Source organism: Echinococcus granulosus, assembly GCF_000524195.1.
Source record: "Echinococcus granulosus chromosome Unknown EG_S00014, whole genome shotgun sequence".
In the NCBI taxonomy this organism is placed as follows: domain Eukaryota; kingdom Metazoa; phylum Platyhelminthes; class Cestoda; order Cyclophyllidea; family Taeniidae; genus Echinococcus; species Echinococcus granulosus.
The window spans coordinates 145,025-168,162 of NW_020170394.1; the positions used below are offsets into that span (position 1 = coordinate 145,025).

A 23,138-nucleotide genomic window follows, 5' to 3' on the forward strand; every position below is an offset into this window, starting at 1 on the left:
TACTGGTAATTTGAAGGGAGGTTCGTTCGATACAATTTACTCCCCAAGGGCTTTGGGCCTCGTCCAGAAGCGCTGGCTCACGAGTAAAGTCTGCAACGCCAACCATGTGCGCACTTGTACAGGACTTTGGGGTAACCCGACACTGGCATAGGCATGCGTAACTTCTGACCTGTTTTTGATTACCTTTCTACTATTGTCCAGAAAAAGGTAAGGTGCGTTTACTTCGTAGTCAGAATCTAAATAAAGTATAACATCAAATGAGCTATCGTGGTAGTTATCTCTTCTTTAATTTTTTAATTCAGTCTGTGCAACATACCTCAAAAGATTCAAGGGCTTCAAAGTCCTTCCTACTTTTTATTACTGTAATTTGATTGACACATTGAGTGAAAATTAGCGGATTTTCGTTTCCTTTTTTTCATTATTTTGGAAGGTTATGGGAACAGGGAATTACAACGTGACCAAAAGTTATGACCCAGTCAGAGGCTTGTTAAATCGATGAAACGGCATTGTTGTAACCGGGGGAAACAAAAGAAACTTCTTTCACTATGCTCCGTTCCTCTCTCCTCGTCTCGTCACTGTGGATATGTGGGTAGAATGCCGGGCAAATGTAACAATCACAAAAACAATAGCCACCATCTAGACATGAGGAAAATTTCTCTCGCACATAGACGGCAAAGCACTAGCCTTGAACACACCGTCTTACAATTCTCGCCGTGGCCGTGACAGAAACAGTCCGGTGGCCCGGTTTTCACTTCAGCTATTCATCTTCAACATGGTCAAAACATCAGGAACCCTTCATAGAGAAGATGATAATTCGCATAGATTTTCAAGCATCATCCCATTTCCAAGTACGTACGTATACATATATATATATGTATGTATGTATGTATGTATGTATGTATGTATGTATGTATGTATGTATGTATGTATGTATGTATGTATGTATGTATGTATGTATGTATGTATGTATGTATGTATGTATGTATGTATGTATGTATGTATGTATGTATGTATGTATGTATGTATGTATGTATGTATGTATGTACGTACGTACGTACGTACGATATGCATTCCAATTTGACATTCGCAATTTTAGCCTCTTTCTAAATCAACTTTGCCCATGCTTCCGACTAAAGCGAATGTGTGGGTTGTATGAATGAATAGTTCAAATTAATGGGTTTTATCTCAACACGTCTACTTTTGTTATCCAAATAATTCAAAAAACTCTTTCGAAAAGACTTTCGGCCAACAGGTGGTGCAAAGAAAGCGGTAATTTCGGCACAGGGCAGGGGAAGGCCACAAAAGCTTGCGCAGCGAAAACAACCAGCGCCCTTCCCTTCCCCCCCAACATCTATCGGCTGAAATATTATATTTTAGCTCTCCCTCGTCCGAATCACTAAATCCCTCAAACGGGTCGAAGCGTCTTGGACTTTGAGACCCCAGTGCCATTTTGAAAAGGGAATAAATTGTCACTCGTTTTTACCGTGTATTCAATCGAGCAAGTCCTGTTCACATCACCTACACTGCTTCTCTTTCATTGCTTTGCACGCATTCATAGACAACTGTTACTTCCAGACTCGCTTGCTATATTGGGCCTTCAGAAGTAGCTCGAGCGCTAAAATATGCATAAAATAAGTGGGACTTTGTTGCCAAGATTTGGCGGCCGACTGATTCACAGAGAAATAAACTAATAAGATAATAAAAACTGAGGTCGTTTAATGAGAACCATATGCTTTTAAATCACCAAATCTGGGTGAAATGCTGCTTCTCCTTAATTTGATTCGGTGCATTTGCGAATGGGTCGTCTTTGATTTCAATTTACTGCAAAAAAATAGTAAAATCCACACATCACCAACCTTTGATTACTCCCAATTTTGCAAATAATGCACAATATCAGTTCAGTTTTTGCCTTCGTATTCCTTTGAACTTGCAGCATAGCCTTGCATTTGCCCTCATTATGAATCCACGTGACCTCTCCCCCTGATCTAAGAAGCCAACGTCTTTTCGTCTTAACTGAAAAAAGGTCAAATTCGGCCTAGGGTTGTAATACCTCTCCATAATAAATATGCGGTGGAGCAGAAGTATTTTAACCCAAACATATTGATGCACTATGACACTTGGAGACATCCTTGCGTTCAGTTGACAACACTTGTGGGTGCGAACGCTTTGAGGACGGCATGACAAGGGCAGATTTTGGCCATACTTGTTGCACTTTTACCGTAGGTCATTGATGGATGTAGTAAATTCTGCGAATATAAGGTCATTTTTGATAGCACGCATGATGATTCATAGACGTGATAGCCACAAGAAAAAGCCCTTTACAGTGTGCCCCAGTTGTGAAATCATTGGCATGAAAGACCAGGTAAGGCAATTTTGCAGAAAACATCAACTAGTCTGTTAAAGCCTTGTTTTCACAGCTGCCGCGCGGGATGTGATGATCTTCGACAGTCCTGATGACACACATCTGCCTATCGACTTGATAATAAGCAGCTGCCAAACAGTAGATGAGGTATTCATGCAGCAATCGAAGGAATCATTTAAATACAGAATCACACAAGACACTTAAAGTAGGTTACCGAAGCTCTAATTTTAATCCCACTGGACGCTTTAGGCAAAAATTCGTGTTGGAGAGGCGAATAGCCACGTTTAAAAAGTAAATAGCGGCATGAAATCCCAGCAGTAACAGCAGTTTCGGCGCATACCAGCCCTTGCTGCAATTACGCCGTGAATCATCACAAAGCGGTTTGTCTTATCTGGAAGTTTATGTTTGCAATGCTTAAAGTTCAGTGTCGACTGCAAATCATCACCACAAGGCATATACCTGCAATCAAGGCAAACAATGTGCAGTAAGTGCGAAATCATGCATTTCCGTGCGAGCGTTAACTGACCCTCGGCACTCAGGAGGCCCGAAGTTAGAGGGACTACCTCTGTAGGATGATGGGCAAGGCAAAATTGAGCAAATTTTGCACGGGATGATGTAACCAAATGAACTTCGACTTAAGCAAGAAATTAGCATCCTGCATTTCTCCTTGGAGACAGGGTTGTTTATGGCATTATCTCAAGCATAGGAAGGCAAAAGACCGAGATTCGAAAGGACTACACATTACCAGAAGACATTCTTCTTAGGTACTACATACTAAAGGAATCTTCAAATCGACTTATGTACCTGCCTCAGCACTTTTTGAGCTTAATTTCAAAAGCTCTGGGACGACCTTGAATTGGGATGGGAATGTGATCAGTCCTGTCAACCGTTGACTCACTGGCGACTTGCACGTCACGTGCATGAGAAGATATGGTTCAAATTTATGTGAGAACCTGCCACGTCCCCGCACACCTCTCGAGCCATCTGATCCCTGAAAATTAGGGTAAAACAACGCAAAGCGACTTACAGCTAGCGCGATGTGGTTACGATGATTGACGTGCCTGGTGAAAGTGCACTAAGGTGGGAAATGCCCTCCTATGCACATGGACATCGAGTGGCTGTTTCTACCTTGGCCACAGCTACATTCCGACAGCACTGTAAAGAGAGCTCACACAATAGTTAGAAAGACTTATTTTTCACAAATGTTACAAACGAATGTTCTACAGTCGCCTCCAAAACAAGTCTGTAAAGGGGTGAGTAGAAAAGGCAAAGACACATACTTCGAAGGAGTTGGAAAAAAGGGAAAATGAAGGGGTCAAATACTTTGGCCGATAGATTGTACTCCGTGGGTGCGGAGAGCCACAAGGGAGGTAGAGGTGGAATCAGGGTGTTTGGCACAGTTGTGGTGGTGAGAAATGATGTAGAGCGAGAACGAGAGGGGAGGGAAAAACTGTGGGAGAAGGAAAAAGAGAAGCAGGCACAAACATATCACAGCCAGGCGAGAATACCGGTGGTAATAACACCATCCATAACAACGGTTGCATCAACATCAGTTGGAGATTTCCGACAGAGGGCACAATCTTGGTGTGCGTGTACAAGGCAACAGTTAAAAGGCACAAAAACATCACAGTGTAGCACAAAACAAAAGGAGGAGAGTAGGTGGGCAGAGGGGTGAAAAGCTGGGCAAAAGGAGGGTTGGAGTGGGATGGGACAGGGTAGAGGACTGGAATGTCACTATCGCTCCGCCTTCTTGGCCGGCACAAAGGGCTTTCGATTAATCGACCACCTCTGTCTGTCCGACCCATTGCACTTCTCCATGGTGATCACCTTTCCGTCACCGCTAATAGTCATGCAGAGGCCACTCTGTTTTATCTCATCAGTCTGCAGCAGTAGGGGAAAAGAACAAGATGATCTTCATCTTTTTTATGGCATTAAACATTCAATAACAGTATCATTCAGTTAAGTGGCAAATAATTTATCAAGTGTCCATTGGCATCATTACTTATCAGTTTCATACAAGACCTCTGAAAGGGCCTAAACACTGAATGCCACAGAAAAATCCAGAGCAACGCCAGCAGACTACGTTGATGCATTCGCGCACAAAGTTCTTTTCTCATTCTAATAGAAACGGCTTGGAGACAGGCAACTGAAAAGGTGGCCTTAGCACCGGAGCAACTTGAAGACAGATACTGACGACTTACCTCCGTGTATTCAAAGTGTTGATTGCCCCCTTGTGAGTGACAGTTACTGATAGTGATGTATGGTGGCTCGAACCCAGAATCCAGACAATAATCGTCCCGTCGAATTTCATTTGTCTTACTCACTAACCAGAACTAGAAGGATGGGAAATGTAGGTTAGTTGACACAAATATTCGATTAAAGATTAAAAGCAGCAAAGTAACTCGTCCGACTTCAAAAGTTGGAACTTTTGGAAGAAAATGGTATCAGGTATGAAACAATATGGGTCATTAAACAATATTCAGAATTATTAACTTTCACAACATTGTTAACTACTTTTATTTGAATGCTACGAATCAAATGAAAAAAAGTGCCCTGCGAAACTAGGATTCAATGACCGAACGAGAATTTTGTCACATCCCAGGACATTGGTAGAATTTTAAATAGCAAAACACTGACTAGGGCTTTCTGTATGATTGCGGGCCAGCCTTTATGCCAAGACAAAGTATGCCCAGAGACATAACACATCGATCGTTCCACGGTCTACCAGCTAATCAAACTAGAGCCCATAAAATCTCATCCTTTGAATGACCAGTGATAGTGTTGATGGGCATGTACATGTTTAGTTCAACTTTACACATTGCCTATGACTAGAATGAATATTTGTGGTAAAAGATGTCTAGCCGTGGTGGCATGGGTCTAAAACGGGATCTTTGAGGCGTGGGGAACAGTGAAAGGGTGAATTGATGGGAAAATTAGAAATTTACCTGGTTCCCACCCTGGTTGTGACAGGGGTAGCCGACCAACTTGATCTTCTCCTTGTCGTGCGTTGGTGCGTCCACGCAGTGCTGGGTCAGGACGTTCCGAATCTGTTGAAATAATAGGTTAAAAACGCATGCAGAGGGCTTGGTATTATTTGTTTAAAGAAGATAAGTAACGTATGATCTCGCAACTTCAAGCAATCAAGGACAGTTTGAGAACTCACCTCACCGGAAGCAATTGAATCACCTGGAATAAACAATTCCGGATAAATGTTGTCAATGTACCACTTGAAGGACTTGCATTTTAAATCCTTCAATATCTTCTTCCGATCCGAAACATCGCCCATCTCGGACTGAGAAAAACGAATTACACATCATCGTTAGCGAGCAAGAGTCAATTTCCTTATAACCCCAAAACTTTTCTTGATAGTTTTTTAAAAAACCAAGAGGCAAATGTTCCAGAGGAAATAAAAGATGTAGGGTATGTGAACAAAAAGGCGATTATTTGAAAAAAATCTTTCCGGGATTGTGAACTTCATATGGACTCACCAAGCCTTTTTACAAAAGATACATGCAAGTCCTCTCCCCTGCACAACATCGGCGTCCGTCAAATACCCGGCTTACAAAGGTTACACAAGCTAGTAATAATAATTATTGAATAATACTAAAATTAAGAACAAATTTACTGCGCTACAGGAAGCAGAGTCAGCTCGGAACATCAGCAGGCCATGTCAGAAAACACCTCAATGTTAGTTACTTTGGTAAAAGAACCCAAAGCTGGAAGTGGCATAAGAATAATTTTAGTCATAATAAATGCAGTGTAGAGTGGTGCAAGGCACCAGTGGAGGCGAGGGAATTTTTTGTTCGAAATCGAGGCCCCGAGAGAGTTTCCATTGGAGGACTGATAACAAAAAGAACTCATCACTAATCAAGGAGGAATAAGCGCCGAGGGTTGAAGAGAAAAATGTGGGCAGCAACTTCTCGATATTTCAGAGCGCTGTTGAGCGCGTGGCCTCTTGCCATTCTGTGACTTTTCATGCGGACAATTATTAACCATAGCAACTTCTCGATCTCCGTTCGCTTGGGGTGAGGTTCAATTTCACCCGAATGCACCGTATGCAGCATTAAGATTTGAGCCGGTTGATCAATCCTCCGGCAATGATTACTTTAGATTCCACGAAACGGGTTAAGATAAAATAAAAGCAATGGCATAAGTGAAGTGAAGGCAGGAATACAGTGAGTTGGTAATTGAATATTCACAGCCTTGTTCACACGTAGTAAGCAGTAACACGGGAAGTGAGAGTAGCTTCAGGGATTAAGGCGATGTGAAAAATGCCTCCATATTATTTTACGACCACCTCAAACAACGGGGAAAGCAACTTACTTTATCAACATTCTAAAGCCAAGAAAAGCACGTCTCAATATAGGCGTCCTCGTCACTACTCACAATGACATGTCACGTTGTCTCAGGACTTGGTTGTCCCTGCAGACTAGATTGGATCAACATCCAAATCATGTAAAATAAGGACGAGTTATTTTGTGCTGAATAGTTTCTTTTTTAAAATGGACTCACCTCCCGATAGTTGACACGAGAGAAGTAGTACTGCTTGAATTCGTCCCCAAGGATAACCTCCGCGAGACGTAGGAGGTTGTGCTTCAGAGGATTAGCTTGCTTTACTTTCCAAGAGTAGGGCGAGCGAGTACGAAAGATATGACCAACGTGACTGCAGGGAATCGTCTCTAGTTGCCCCCCGCACATCCACGTCTAGATGACATACACACAGATACATCCATACAGACACGTACAATACGGCAACAAAATACCAGAGCGGCTGATAAAGAACCTCAAAATATTACAACCACCTTATTTAACAACTTCTTTTTATAAGAAACAGGTCTTCACCTAAAAACACGAAGTATCACCCTTTTTAGTGTTAACATTAGAAGAAGTCAGCCATATGGGGAACCGATTCAGTAGGAGATACGTGATTCTTATCATTTGATGGGTGAAAAAAAAAGGGACCAGATAAATTAGCCTGAAACAGGGTTGATAAAAGTCAGGTGTGTGTTTGTAAAATGCGAAGAGGTGGAAGAAAGAAGGATGGAGGGAGGTGGATCCTACCTTGAAGGAGAGCTCAAGATTCTCCGCTCCCCAGACCTCATAGCCCGGGTCATACCAGCCCAGCTTCGCGAAGAAAGCAGTAGAAATGGCAAACAAGCCGCCAGCCATAGTGGGAGTTCTGCGACACAACGACAACACAATCGGGCTCAATGATAATCAAAGCCATGGTTTGCTTGCATTTAAATAAATTCCACAGTGAACAGAGATAACAGTCAACCGATGAATCCATTACAGGTGAATAAGAGAGCAAAAATGTACCAACTATTTGTGAAATTACAACTTCACTCACAGAGCAACAGCACTTATGTCAATTTCGCATAACAAACACTTCCTATAAATGACTTACGACTTTCAGGTGGAAACGGCAACAATACCTCACTGGCGCTCTAATCGCTAAAAGTAATAGCGTGGGCGATGATAGCCACAAAGAATGTCAAATTTCTGTCAATTTCCACCAAAAATCATCAATTTTATAGACATCAGTTAAAGAGCGGTCTTTCAGTAGAAAAAGTAGGCGAGCCCCAAATTGAGCTTTTGGTAATATTGGGAGGTTTTATGCGTCCAGAAAACTACTCAGAATCGACAAAAAAACGATCAAACACAACACTGATAGGTACGTGTATGCTCTGATTTACGCAAAAGTGGTTTGTTAATTTAACTTTCCATGAAGTACAAATACCGTGGCACGCATGGATTGCAATCGTGCTCACTCTTGCCATCCCCAAAGCAAGCCAACCGGAATTCACATGCCGAAAAGTGGAAACAAATGTCGCAAAATTCTTTTCAGCAATATTTTTGTGGCATCAAGTGTTGTATAATTATCAGGGGAATAGAGCTTCTGATTATTATATAGGGTATAAATAACAAGTCTAAGCTAATATGGAGGTTCGGTTAGAAGTCGACTAAACTAATTCAATTTTACGTTATGATGATGAGCAACGAAACTGACAAACAAATAGCGGATTGGAGCTGTGAAAAAGGCGTGTGATATTCAACGGTATCATATTAAATCGAGAAGGCAATCATCATCGCTCCCAAATACACAGAAGGAGGAACAAAAAGTGTGTGCGACGAAAAGACAACGCCTGAACGATTTTCAGTAAGCAAATCAACACCGTCATAATACTGATTTCATCACCCAGAAGCAAACATTTACAAAAAAACAAAGCACTAGCTTTGAAAGTCCGGGTTATTTTCTTCCTTGCCAAAAACGATACTTGATTTGAAATTGGAGCAAAATTTTGGGTTTAGACAAGACCAATACTAAGGCTTGCACTTCACTGATCCTAGAAGGCATATGCACCACTGGACATTTCCTCCGCTCTACTTTTATGATGAACAAACTACTGAGTACCTACCAGAAGCGCGATCCAGAGAAATGACGCAGTCGCTATGAGGAAGTTCTCAAGTAGTAGTAGTAGTAGTAGATGAACAACCATTTCGCCTATTCTTCGTCCCTTCAACTGTCATTTATGCAGCATACACTCATTAGTTCATTCGCTCGCTAATGGAAAAAAATAAATCCAAACACACACACACACACACGTGCAGTGTTAATACCAAATTCCCTGAATTGTGCAGAGGGAGGCGAGTTAGGCTGCATTGAAGCACGGAGAGGGAGACCTACCGAACGGGCGAGTTGGGAGCACCTGGTCGGTTGGCGTCACGCGGCGGGATGGGGTGCCAACGGAAGATGAGGCCCCAGTCAAAGCCACCCACCTGAATGCTCTTTGATGGGGCGTGGTTGTACTGCAGCGTCTCAAAGCTGATGACGTCTATTACCGGCACCACTACATTGGTATTGTTCTCTGCTATCCTGTCCAACAGAGGCTCGAGCCAACCTTGGGTGGGGGTGCAAGAAAAAAGGACGTCAGCTCAATATCCATTTTCAAAACTGCATGATAATAAGAACAAGTAGACTGAATCTTTCCGTCAAAACCTCCTTTTTTGAATCTTTGCCCTACCCGTAAGACAAACACTTTAAGAGGGGTAGCTACACAGTTAGGCAGCTAATAACAACGATCAGTGGGACCACATAAAATAGGAAGATTAGGCGCAGTTTGGAGTAGTTAGACTGACACCTTATCTCGCGTAAAATAGATCTGTTTCCTATTCAGCACTCGTGGCCGTGCAGCATAGATGTGTGGAATATTCCTATAGGCATTTTTTTGCGTACAGCCGCAAAAAATAACCACCTACGTGGCAAAATAGCACCACAGCAGGTTTGCTACCTCAAGACGGGATCCTTTGCGCAACCAATGGGGGAACAACGAACAGTCAAAACAGTCGAGAGAAAGGGATTTTGGTCAGTGAATCAATTTCTCGTGATATTGTATGCGCGGGAAAGAAATCAAGGTTTCGCAAATTTATATTAAAAGTCAACAATGAGCATTGACAATGATGAAAAGGGTTTTTATAGGATCTATTCATTTAAAGCTTCACGGCGCCTCTAAAAGCATTTTTTTTGAAAAGCAGTGGGATAATTCGGTAAATAGAGAAAAAAACTAAACACAAGAATTGTGATAACTTCCTGATTCCCATAGCGACAGATTGGAAGGTAAAAAGGACAAATTAACTTGAGTATTGCGCAGATAACAAGCCACTAGTGGATTGGATTGAGAGGTCCGGACAGAGTGCAAAAAAAAGACTTGTGAATACAAAAGCAGGATTTCATTCGAAAAATAATTGGATACAAGACAATCCCAAGTCTCTATTGCGAAATTTCACATGTAAATAGTGGCATCAGACGAGACCTTTATGATGCAATTTTATTACAAGACCGCATGTCTGAAAACCGTCGAGTTGGTGGGTGGTGATGGAGTTGAGCACGACACATCTCACCAAAAGGGCACCCAAAACAACTGTTAGTGCCATTGATGGGGCGAGAGGGCAGAAACTTGGTCTGCTTCTGCCTCCTCCCGTCGTAGCTTCAAGACGACAACACATTGAAGGCTCACTAAACGAGGTGGAGTGAACGCCAGAAACAACGAGGGTTTGACAACAAAGCACGCACTTTGCCGCCTTAGACGCGCTGCGCAAGCGTCTAAAATGGCATTTGAAATCACGTGTTACGCTGGTATCCAGGACTAAATTCGACTTTTTAGAAGTCGTCGAAGATTGGTACTAGGTTCCTCAGATTAAACCGAAATATGGTAGTGAGGCACAGAACAGAACGTTATGATATACTAAAAACATATCTTTTTAAGAAAAAGTGGATTCCCATGACCTTGAGTAAATTTTTTGGAAGAAGTAAAGTAAGCCAGGAGATGATCATTAGCTCATTCTTTTATTTCGATCACAGCAATAAGTTTCTTACGGTGGTGTTCCTTTTTACAAAGACCCCAAAAATTCAAGGATGACTCTAAAATTCAACTCTGAACTTGATAGTGAAATTCTAAAGCAACCAACCATGCCGTGATTAGCTACTACAATTTCTTCAAATGTGTAAAGTCTGTAGAAGCATACCTACAAGAACTAATGCCAGATTTGTTTCTCAAATTTATTTACTTCATGAGAAATAGGACTAGCTGACCATTGGATTAATTATTTGCCGCAAAAGCGATCAAAGTGACATTCGATAAACATGAGTCCACCACCTTAAGGCTGTTAACGACTCCTTAAGAATGCCATTTTGGAGTTTAACTTACGGATAAAGGAAGACGGCAACCTACCTTAGTCTAGTGTACACACAGTAGCAGCTCTTAAAGCCAGAGTTCGACGAGTTTCCCGAGTTACCTTCTACAGGTGAGGGTTGAATGACTCCGATGAGCAATAATAAGAGAGGTCTTTCAGGTGCCAGAAGAGGACAATCTTAATTAAACGCCATGGTGGGCTAACTTGTAGGTACGCTGGTTTTCTGCGTTTACGGCCTCGACGTATAGTGGCAACTAGTCATGATGTGTACGTGCCTTTAAACTCTTTGGGTGAAACCCAGGAGGACCTGGGTAAGCCCATGAAGGCAGCATTTTACTAAACCATCCAAACTAAACAATTCGTTTTTTAGCTTTACAAATCTTGAGCACTATAATGATATGGTATTTGATAAAATTGATGCCCGTCCATCGGTGGTAGCCAACGATACAAAAAGGTATTCATTGAAAAGCAAGGTATTAATAAATTAAAAGAAGGTAGTAAAAACATCGCATTTAACACATCATACTTGTTGTCATAATAACTTATTTAGAAGCTAAGCAGGTAAGTAAAGATGGCAAGTAATTGTAGAGGAGATACATCCGAATTCACAATTTAAAAATAAAAACTAGAAGTGAAAATATGTTCAGTTTCACGGCTGTACGATCTCTTAGCCTTAATCACGAAACGAATTTCAAGATAAAATTGGGTCGATTGCATGTTGCAGACCTCTAAGTGAAACATTACACGAACATCTACACCGGTGCTGGAATACAGAGCAGTCTGGCGAAGGATGGACGGTGCAGACATATTCAATTCTCAGTTTGTGGTGAAAGACGTACCTTGTTGTTTTCGTTTTTATGTCTCACAAGTGCCCATGAAGCAAAAAATAGCAACAGCGCATATAAATCTTGGGATCGAGCGCGCAAGAGGTGGCACTGAGTAAATGAACCAGACTGCCCGATACAGCCAATAATACAGATACACGAGACTTAGGTGACAGTACTTTTACGACCAAGAGTTTAGAAACCCCGAAAGCAGTAAAATGTCTTAGCGAAAGAAGCGAATGTGACCTTTGTGGCAGTGTGGAAGTACTAAAGGCTGGCAGGTGCATATGACCCCTCATTAGGTGGCTACGTGCGCACGCATAACCCATATGCAAGGCATGAAGAATTTGCGCGATCGTGGTGCTCAGTCCTTCTCCACCAAAGGATCAGTCCGGGCTCAGACAACTGCCGAAGCATATTACAAAAACGCTGCTCACATGACTTAAATTAGCATGTAGATTAAATAGCTATGGACAAGTTTTGGTGAATGAAAGTGAAAGCAATCTCAATGAGGTATAGGTGTCGAAAAGAAAACAGAGCGGAGATAACTGAAATAGCATAGGGACCAGAAAAAAATTAATGATTTCATTGTGCTTATAATGACTTGTTTCTTAAGTGTGACAAGATGTAGGATCATTTCAATGGGATTGAAAGCAACGAGCCGGTCCAAGCGATGGTGTAAGGGAAGTGACAAAATAGCATTAGGATAGTCGGTGCACAAATTACCGGTGGTACATTCGATATGAGAGTCAAGGAAGATGAGAACCTTGCCAGTGGCAGCTTTGGCGCCAAGCATTCGAGCCCGAATCAAACCCTGGCGCTCCTCTGCCCGGACGATCTTCACCTTCTCCAGACCAGCCATGTACACCGCCAGCGGCTCCTTCAGGTGATCTAGGAGAAAAATAGGTTGACATTGTTTTTCAACATCGTGACCGATGGGATTTGCATCAAGGCGTGAAATTATTAATGTACAACACTGAATTAAATTACATAGCTAAAAATATCTCAGTTACTATAACATTTCGATAAACCAGTATGCGTCACAAGCAGAGAATTTCAAAAATAGTAAGAAATGCTTACACCTCGCAACTTTCAGGATTAGCGCATCTAAGACACCACAACCATGCCAAAACGTGGGGGGGATGTCGAAATCGCTGTTACAATTTACATCCTGTAGGGAAAAAATCGGGTACACGAGGCACCACCTACAGCTACACATACAAAAAGCATTCAGGTTTCAAATGCCACGTAAAGTATGTTTTTTAACAAGCTAACTGTACGTACACTGGTATTAACGAACCTGTTTAACAACCAAACAAGTGAACCCCATAATTTGACTACCGCATGCTGAGCTCAGTTAGGATAGGGAGTAATAGAAATGTCTAAAAGCGAAGTCCAAAGAAACTAATCAAAGGGTTAGTTTCATTGCAGTACGACAGGATAATGCTTGTTTTAATACGATCACTTCGTTCTCCAGCGTATCAGCAGCCACACTGATGGCACGATGATGCTTGATTTATCTACACTAAACCCTCTTCTAGATTCGCGTCTTCAGGAGCACCTCAAGTACCACAGTATTATAGCTTTTGCAATTTGAATAAGTACAAATATCGCCTGGGTAGAGAGAAAAAACTTTCAAAGAGGGGGCATGTAGACAAGCATTTGAGGTGTATAAGCCTCTACAATAAGTTAGACACAAACTGGATTCCTTATGTGTAAGTCTCATAGCCTCTTACTGGGACATCATAACAAGAAGTTTATGAAAATTGACACTTTTGAATAGGTCAAAAATATTTGGACCTAGGAGATAACAAAGCAAAGTGAAGGGGAGGGGGGGGGAGGAGAGAGGAAACCACCTACCCATTGTAGAGGCATCGTCGACCAAAATAACCTCTTTGACAAGTTCCTCCTTCGAGCGATCGAAGATGGAGTGGACGGAGCGTAGAAGGACACTCCAAGCCTCGTTGTGGAAGCAGATGATGATGGAGGCCGGATCGTGATGATGATTATACTTGAAGTCGAGACATCTACGTGGGATGTGCGTCAGTGTAATACCAAGTGTCACATTTTACCAAAGCATGTGGGTATTTGCTAGGCCAATGGTACGAAGTTTAAAGGTTAGCCAAAGCGCACAGCGGTGATCTATGAACTTTTGGTCACAATTCAATGGATCCGTAAAAACTTGGAGACTACACTTTACGTACGCTAACTTGTAAAAGAAAAAGTTACCGTGTCAAATGCAATGTTTTAAACTGTTAGCGCAAAGAAATGGTGCAGAAACTGCAGGGATTTGGTGAAGGTACGAATGGTAAGAGCATGGATGAAATGTTGGTGTCTGGAATCAGAAGGGGAGAGAAGAACTACATATGCTTAAGTAAATACTCACATAGAAAATAAGAGCAGTAAAGAGGGTCTAACTTCCGGAGTTGGGTAGTTTTCTCTTGGCTGAGCAGCTACTCGCCCCAGCTAGCTGCATAGAGAATTCGTATCGGTGACAAAAAATGGGGATGAAAGAGAATTTCCCATTCACGCGACTCATGCATCTTTTAGTTGTGAACACGGAGACAAACCTTCGTAAGCTGCTTCAAGGCAGAGTAGAATGAATTGCCCTACCCATTAGATTACAATGAACTGAGAAATAAAAATGCGGCAAAGGGAGTAACTTTGCAATGAGGTAAGGCTTAAATAATTTCAAAATCCATCGATAACGGTACTGGTCTAAAAAACAACAGTAATTTTACATTAAGGGTATAGAGTAGTCTTGAATGCTGTTGAATGATAAAAAGTTACCAATTGCTGGGGAAAAAACTTGCAAAATGCGCCATACTACGGCTAGTATAAATGATAGTCTCCAAAAAGGGGGTTACACGATTCCGCACACCTACATGTCAAATAGGATAGTAAAAATCAAAGTAACATTTCCATTTATGACAAAGTAGAACTGACAAAAACATGACAATCTTTGCCCCTAAAAAGGCCAAAGTTGCCAAGGGACATTTTGTGACAAACTGGTAGACTAGGCGAGGCGAACATGAAACTGCCCACCATACATTTTTGCCTCAGGGTTTCTCGGGTACAGTAGACAAGGCATACGATTAAGGGACTTCATTACATGACTGATGTCTTTTGGCGACAGACTGTAAAATAGCACATACGATCCACTTTTCGGGATCATCCAAATCTTTTATGGATCGAATCGCATTAAAGAGAACCACCGAGGGTGCTGTGTGCAACACTGACTCGCTGTGACATGTCGGGGAGAACAAAGTATATACACCTTTGGATAGGATAGACACCTTTTACGAAATCTAGCGCATCACAGATACAAAATTTGGAATGTTTTATTGCTTGCAACAAAGACTTGGATGGTAAGTGCTTCTCTGGCTCGCTAGAAAGACAATACAAAATGACAGAGGTAACAGATCCATGTGCGAGTACAAGTTCCGACTTGCAAAGGCTTTAACGGTATGCACCTTATGACAACCGAAAGCAGAAGACAAGCTAAATAGTGGCAACAAGTTGACTAAGAGCAGCAGCCATTGGGTGCAATGTATAAGTTCAGAGATCCCTATAATGCGTCAACTTAGATATGATCGCTGGAGAGACCTGAAGAGTACGGATTTGAAGGAGCAATGAAACGAATACGGTTTGCTGAACTTATATAAAGGGCTGGTGATTAACAGCTCGAGTAAGCCACAATAAGGAAAGGCAAATATAATCCAGCAACAGGACGTCCTGCTTTGATACAAAACCACCCACTTAAAATAAGCTCATAAATACATGGGGGTGATCTTGTTGTTGCATGGTAAGCTTTAAAATAAGCCCTTTTAATCAGAAGCTGCTTTAGCCTCCCTGACGATGTATCACTTATCTTTCTGCCTGGTGAGTGCCTGCCTTTCTAGCCTATTTAAAATAATGATTTTTTTGTGTAAAGTGGGCCATTTTTTAAACCAAGTACGAAAGGGAATTCAAATTTAACATCCTCACCACAACTAAGCAATCGAGCGAAGACCCAATTTATTTGGTGCAGATTTAAGGCAGTAAAAAGTTGTGCATAAGATCAAAAAGGGGTCCAGAGAGTGTCAAATATCCTTAAAATCCTTTGACTGACAAGTTTGATGAAAGTGACAGGTCTAATGTAGCGCAAAATTCTAGATCGCAGCAATTGGGCTGTTCATGAGGACGCGTGAAACGAAGTTGGGACTTCTAAATCGACACAAACGTTGCAAGGGGACAAATGCCTCTAAATAGACGATTAAAAAAACTAAACAGCCTTAGCACCGTATCGCTGGACCGGGGGAGTATTAGTGTCAGTTATAAAGCTTAGCAACTGAAATTCGCAGAGGTCCAGTTACCCATGCCAGGATTTTACCTTATAAAGGCCCTTTTGTGGATAAATAGACCAGCCAAGATGGGTCGTGAAAAGTAAGACCATTGTTGCATGAAATGAACTTAATTTCGCCACAATAATTCTTCATAGAGTTCCGATTCTTGGCAGCGTGTGACTGTGTTTATTCAACTCAACCTATTTGCTAGCGCGACCACAGCATAACCTAACAAACACAACAGGTTGCAGGTTGTACATTGTAATTGATTAATTGTAATAACATACAAATTACATACGATCTAAATGGGAAAATTTGTAGTTTCATTTTCATGAGTTTAACTATAAGCTTGAAGGTCTGAATGAAGTCGCTGCAAGGAAGGTGAACCATTTTTAGGGTAGGCATTTCCATGTGGAAGAAGAAAATAATGTGTCTGGACCAACGAGCCAGGAATAACCATAAATATAGATTTAAACTGTTGTATCGGCACCTAGTCTCCTCCGTGGGAAGCCAAAGCAACAATCCACGTGGCACCGCTGAGTGCAGGGTCGCCAATGCGCTTCCGTACTGTCGGTGGAAGGAGAGTGCACACTAACTCTTTCTCGATTTTCTTCCAATTTTTAGATCGAGGTGGATTACCTCCCGACTTCTAGAACTAAATCTATACTACGCATATTTGTCTGCAGCGCACAAAAGCCTTGAAGCGAGGTGAGAGGAAAAAATGGCTTAGGAGGTGAAGAATTTTCTAGAAAAGCCCATCCACAGGTGAATGTTATTAAGAGACGCTGAATGCGCGTCACAAACGCACACGCCTGCACAAATACACATACACACACATACACTAACCTAGAGACATTGTATTTGGGAGCCTATTTAACGTCCATGTTCATGATTTATTGGGGTATGTAATGGGGGTGTGTTCACACAACAGACCTGTCCAAAAGAACGAAACAGGACCCGACGTTGATGGTAGTAACTATGATATCTAGAGCGATAGAACACAGAGTCTCGGCTCTGGTCTGTCGGTGTGCACAGCTATAAATCAGTCTGTTGAAATGGCAGCGCACTGATGCATATACAGACGTGCACAATGGAGATGAACTCACGCGACGTGCCTTCCGAGGTCAGCTTTGAGTCCCCTTAGCAGAGGGTTTAAGGCAATCTGATGGGTGCCTGCACTACGGCATTTGTCTGGATATAAATACCCACCTCAAACTTATACTACTTATTTCACACTACCACTTATGTTGCAAGAAATCGCCCAACAGAATTCAACAGTCACATTGGAATGTCTATTAACGTTACACCTGAGAAGAACCTGTTCTAGAGGGCACCAAGCATGGCAGAACGCGCAAACAGCTAGGTCCTCTATTAATAATAGTTAAAGCGATACCGTTGCGTTCAATTCCGTCGAAATTAGACTTCCGTCATAGCGGAGGGGAGGAGCAGTCGAGATGACGACACAAAAAAGCTATCAATATTCAACAAGTAAATTGCAGGAAAAGAGTATTAACAGCGATTAGATAAAAAAATAGAGACAAAGATGAGCACTCACTGGGATTCCCGCATATCAGGGAGATAGCGCCGGACACTAATCATGCTGCTGGCGTATTCGTTGAATGCATTATTCTTCTCCCCCTCCTCAAACTTTGCTTGTTCTACTGGAGGGAGGCCTTCCTTTTTTATCACCACCGCTTTGCCACCCTCGCCTGAAAATAAGAGAAATAGAAGCAAATAAATTGCCAGTGAATCTAAGGATGTGGCAAGGTAAACGGAACTTGCAACTAAAACTTCACTTTTGAGTGAAACATTTTTATGAAAGCTCTGAACACACACCTAAGGTGTGCAGAGCAGGTATCGAAAATGTAGCATAATTCAATTTATTTGCGAGGAGCTGCTTGAGTAAATTGAGGAAGCTAAGTAACTTATAACTGGCACATTATTCGGAAATGTGTAGGCCTTTTCCACCAATACAAATAGAGTTGACAGGCATAGCAATGGCAACTGGTGAACGAAATGAAACAACGAGATACAAGTCAAAATTCGGCCTCGGGGTAAAACTACCTATCTTGCTTTCGATGAAAAAATAAGTGATAAGACAAATAAATACGAGATTCGCACAATAAATTCGATTTAAAAATAAACTAGGAAGGGACCTGAATATCCAACAAACGAAAGAAGTCCGGTGGAACCTCCTAATCACACACAATATTCTGGAGTATAATGCAAAATACACGCTTACATGTGAGTTTTGAGTTTGTTTTCATGAGTGCAAATATAACATACAATGATTGTGTGCAGATGGAAAGGCCGATTCTCAATTGGTGCAATTTCACAATCTGGTCTGCTCTAGAAATGTATATAGGCCAAGAAAACTGTTAGCTGGTGAATACAAATTCAAAGCACTTTTTCGCTAAAAGTACAGTGCCAGAAGTAGGAAGAAGCACCCATTCAATTTTACTACAAAGCAAATTTGGCGTCATCGTTCAAAATGGGGTAAATAAGGGCTACACGATCACCAATTTATTTGAGGATTAACATAATTCCTTAAAGCGCTATCAAACAATTACCAAAAATATGAGTGAAATCAGGAAATGCATTAGTTACGGCATACCTTTTATGAAGCCAACTTTCGGAGAATACACAGGACGAAAAGTTACATAAGATTGAAAATACAACACATAACGCATGTTCTTCAGTTCGAAAGAGGAAGAAAGGTAACAGTGGATGCAGAGAGCAAACGGCAGTCCAAGCATATAACAGAAATCTTGAGCAAAAGCTGGGTTGATTTACAAACCTTCAGTAAAGGCAAGGTTGAATATTACACTGACCTTAGCATCTGGAAGGTTTTTTGTCAGAAAGCCTCCATTCATTTACACTGAACAGTTTTATAAACTAACAAAATTTTGCTCTTGATAAAATTTTAAACGATGCAACAAAAAATATAATCAAGCTAGATTCAAGCGCCAGAGTTTGCTAGAAAATACGCTAGTTGGACTAAGGCTACGGATTTCCAGTGAAACCAATCAAATTCAGACCGGAAGGCGGTGTTTTATATTTCCTGATCATTATTTCACTTGATCTATAATCGGTCGCAATTGCTTAGTTGAAGTAATTAGGGGACATATTGGGCAAACTCGCCACGTCACAAAAATAAGATTAACTTTGTGAATTCTCTTTGGATAAGAGATCCTTTCCAAACCACTCCGATATGGCACTGAAGGGGATCATTAGTGCTGGTTACCCTGTGACTGTACTTGTCAAACTACCAAAATCAGTCTCTGACATGAGTACGATTAATACTCTTAGATATGCAAACGCACCTATTGATATGAATTCCAAATATTGTTAATGTTTACTTGTCTGCTTCAAATTGTTCAACTATTGAGGAAAATGCTGTATATAATGACAGTTAGAAGTGCATTACCAGGGCCCTTTGAGTAAACTGTTGATTTTTCTGGAGGCCTCCTTGGAATCAAATGGAAGGGAATTCCTTCATCATCGCCAGGACCTTGAGGAAGATTTTTCCCAGGTTCCATAGGTAGATTATTTTGTGGCGGATTTACAAAGGGTCCATTGGGTGGTACAAGATTGGCGGCTTGCTGCTTTTCATCTTCAGCAGCAGCTTCATGAATGGAGTCGAGGGCATTCTGAGCAACCCGCGCATTGTCGGGAAGAGCGCCCGGAACCAGAGCGCCAAAATGGTTATTTTCAAGGTGTTTCTGCACTGCACCAGGCTGGTGAGGGCCCTGAAGTGAATCGATGAAATCCAGAGGGATTTTAACACGAGGACCGTGGGCGGGGGAATCCGCTGCACTATCCGCAGTAAGAAGAGGATGGATCTGGACAGGTGAGTGATAACTTTGGAGAAAATAGAACACAACTATAAACACAAAGAGGCCACCAAAAATTATCACTTTCCTTGATCGTCGAAAAAACACCGTCCGCATGCTACCCTCCTTGAACAATGAGCTGAAATAAATAGCTGATAAGAGTGAGGCAAAGGAAAACCCCATATTCAGCATTTAGATAAAATATTGAATCGGACTAGTAAGATAAATAACTTGCAACTACGTAAATTTGGCAGGTGGTACTTTGAAAATTAAGTCTCTTCGCTAGAACAAGTAGATTATGCACCATCCCCTGCAACTTAGAGCCTAATCATAAGCCCGCACATTTTTGAACATGAGCTGTAGTTAGTCAAGTACTGCTAATACTGAAGCAACCCTTGCATAAAAACGCTCGTAATTAATGGATTGGCACTGAAGTATGGCAAGTGTCGATTTAAATCAGAATCTATGAAACAGTAACAGCAAAATCAAAATATTGCAGCCATGAGGACATTTTGTGCTCAATGAACACGGCAAAAGACAAGATATTGACAGACCGAGAGATAATTCCCAGTTTTGGCTTAAGTCTAACTGTTTTAAAGAAAATATCAGACAGGAGATGACGACTCATTGAACTTGAAGAACAATAGAAGTGAGAGGAAGTGAGCTTTTCAGACGCATTTTGTGAGGAAAAGGACTCACATTTAAGGCACCAAGGTGGGGTGAGAAACAACGGCTACACACGGTTTCGTGCGTGTAGGCAATGAGAGTGAGTAACGACCTTTAGGGACGACCTTTGTATAATAAAACAATCTATTGAAGGTCTAAAAAAAGGAACAAAAAATTAAATTTAGGGTGATAAATACTTTTGTGAACTGGCAACAAATTTACACTGCTGACATTAATTGGTTGTGAACTCCTACTGTGAGGAGTAATGTAATTTTTAAAATAAAATGCAGTTTATAGAGTAAAATGCAGTCTATTTATTGTGTAGTTCCAACACACGTAGATGACGATATGCTTTTAGTGCTCCAATACGCGTTTGTTTGAATGTATTTTTGTGTAAGAAGAGGTCGGCATACGCCAACTTCATGGCTTTGCTGACGCAACTGGCTCCTGAGTGGGAAGCTTACTCTTGCCCTATCTAGCCTTGATTTCATGTACCCCTTCAGAAGTCTTGTCAAATAGAGAGTGTTTTTCTCTATCGAGTCGCCGTATCACGGTTATAAAAAAGGTGGAAGGTGCAGTGCATCTAGTGTTCGCATCTTGCGTAATGCAGCAAAGTTGATGCGTGTTAACAAACCAAAAGCATCAGTGGTAAACATGACTCAAAATAATGTTGTAGTTATTTTGTAAAATGCTAGGAGTTCACCTAGAAAACAAAGTGGGGCGACTTCAGGTGGGGACTAATATCTGTCAATATTGATGTTCCACTCTAGTTGATCCCTAGGCGGAGGAAGAAATCTTGGGAAGACCGTGTAATGTACGCATCCCTCGAGCCGATGTGACGGCACTTACCGTCAATTGTAAAAGTGTGGTTTATTAAACCAGCCCTATTCATATGAACGTCCCTACTTCTGTGAATAAGGATGAGGACAGGGTAAAGGCCGTTGTATGTTTGTTTCACCCCTCTCTTTAAGGAACAGGATAGTGGCAGTAACCAACATTATCACTATTCTCTGAAGAACAATCATAATTTTTAACGGCAATACATCAACTCTCTGGCGTTTATGAGTTGCATTTTGTGTTATCAAAGCACAATGCCATTTCTGCATAAGACTTCTAGCATGGAAAGCACAAAGGCCAAACTGAGAGTGCGCTGTAAAAAGGCATAATCCATTCTGTTGTGAAACATTACGTCAACTAGTAATGGGCATTAGGAGGAATGTTACATAAATCGTTACCATGGCTACAAATGTATAGGTAACCTGATGTCACTAATGCTGCCAGAACTGTTTCATAGGGAAGGTTGAAGTCTCCTTCATTTTGTTTTATTTAGCTTTCTCCTGTGAATTCATCGCTTTGCTGATGCAATGGTACCCTGTAAAGACCTTGTTGATACCCATGCAAAAAAATAAGGGGTGCTAAAACCCTAATCCAAACTTTTTCCTAGGGTGTCACGCACAAAGTGATTCACTTCGCCCCGAGGTATTGGACTCCCAAACGATGCGCCTTACCTGAGCGATAGAGTCGCATAGACGCGCAATTACTTACATGTAGGCCAGTGTGCCCTAACAACGAATATTTGGTTACGAAATCCCTGCATACAAACAGTTAAAATGTTGCATCAGTTAGAATGCTTTGTAAAATCGAAAAAGGATGGGTTTTTTAGCGGTTGTAAGTGATGCCCTCCTGTCTGCCTTTTCAATCGTGCAAGTTTAAACTAGGTCAGGGCCTAAGAAATACAGGAAACACATTCCTTTCAAATAAGTTTATCACAGATCGTTCAGACAATAAATGCAAATTAGTGAACTGATAGGCGTGGCCTCCAAATTTTAGCTGTATCAACGTGTCAAGTTTGTTTACGAGGAAAAGGGTCGTGACTGTGGCCTAGTAAGCAGGCTGAACGGCCTCGCTGCTGTGTGGGCAGACACATAAAAGGGGTCGCTCAACGCACTCAATGTGTATATACAATCTGCATCCGGCCTGTGGTTCTAGTAAATAATTGCAGGTCTTACTGTGAAGGTGAGTGATCGGAGCGATCCAACTACGCTTTCTATTGCTGATAGCGAACAGGACAAAACCAGAAATGATGATGCGATCTATTTGAATTTATTCATACGGAGTATCTGGTATTGTAAATTCTAGTTTAAAAGAACTTTTCTAAAAAAAAGTTTGGTGGTGTTTTAAAGGTTGAAATAACTCGTCATTTAGTTCCCTTTTTGATGATACTATTTTCTTAAGCATTTTGAAATCCACTAGAAACTGCCCAATTGTGGGATATTATTTTCAGGGTAGTTTTCTAAGTATCAGCATTCATTGTATATCCTTTTAACCCCGAAAAAAGCCGGTTTTAGTTCCGGATAGGATATCTAAGATTTATTACTAGAAATTTATTATCATTTGCTTTTCTAACTATCCTGTTTGGTAGTTCGCAAAAATT

General features: G+C 41.4%; 2 protein-coding genes across 2 annotated transcripts; both read right to left on the reverse strand. All coding sequences in view use genetic code 11, as the record gives it.

The window, feature by feature from the left end:
* Positions 1–795: 795 nt before the first annotated feature.
* On the reverse strand, positions 796–1,071 carry EGR_02889 (hypothetical protein; the record flags this gene model as incomplete). The annotated part of the gene is made up of 1 exon (XM_024492138.1): positions 796–1,071. The coding sequence occupies one exon, from the start codon at positions 1,069–1,071 to the stop codon at positions 796–798; it is 276 nt and encodes a 91-aa protein (XP_024353333.1).
* Positions 1,072–3,303: 2,232 nt separating this feature from the next.
* EGR_02890 (Putative polypeptide N-acetylgalactosaminyltransferase 9) lies at positions 3,304–20,155 on the reverse strand (the record flags this gene model as incomplete). The annotated part of the gene is made up of 14 exons (XM_024492139.1): positions 3,304–3,353; positions 3,643–3,812; positions 4,098–4,243; positions 4,564–4,695; positions 5,308–5,409; positions 5,526–5,654; positions 6,875–7,066; positions 7,424–7,541; positions 9,051–9,264; positions 12,607–12,771; positions 13,741–13,907; positions 17,761–17,914; positions 19,633–20,047; positions 20,123–20,155. The coding sequence occupies 14 exons, from the start codon at positions 20,153–20,155 to the stop codon at positions 3,304–3,306; spliced, it is 2,187 nt and encodes a 728-aa protein (XP_024353334.1).
* Positions 20,156–23,138: the final 2,983 nt, after the last annotated feature.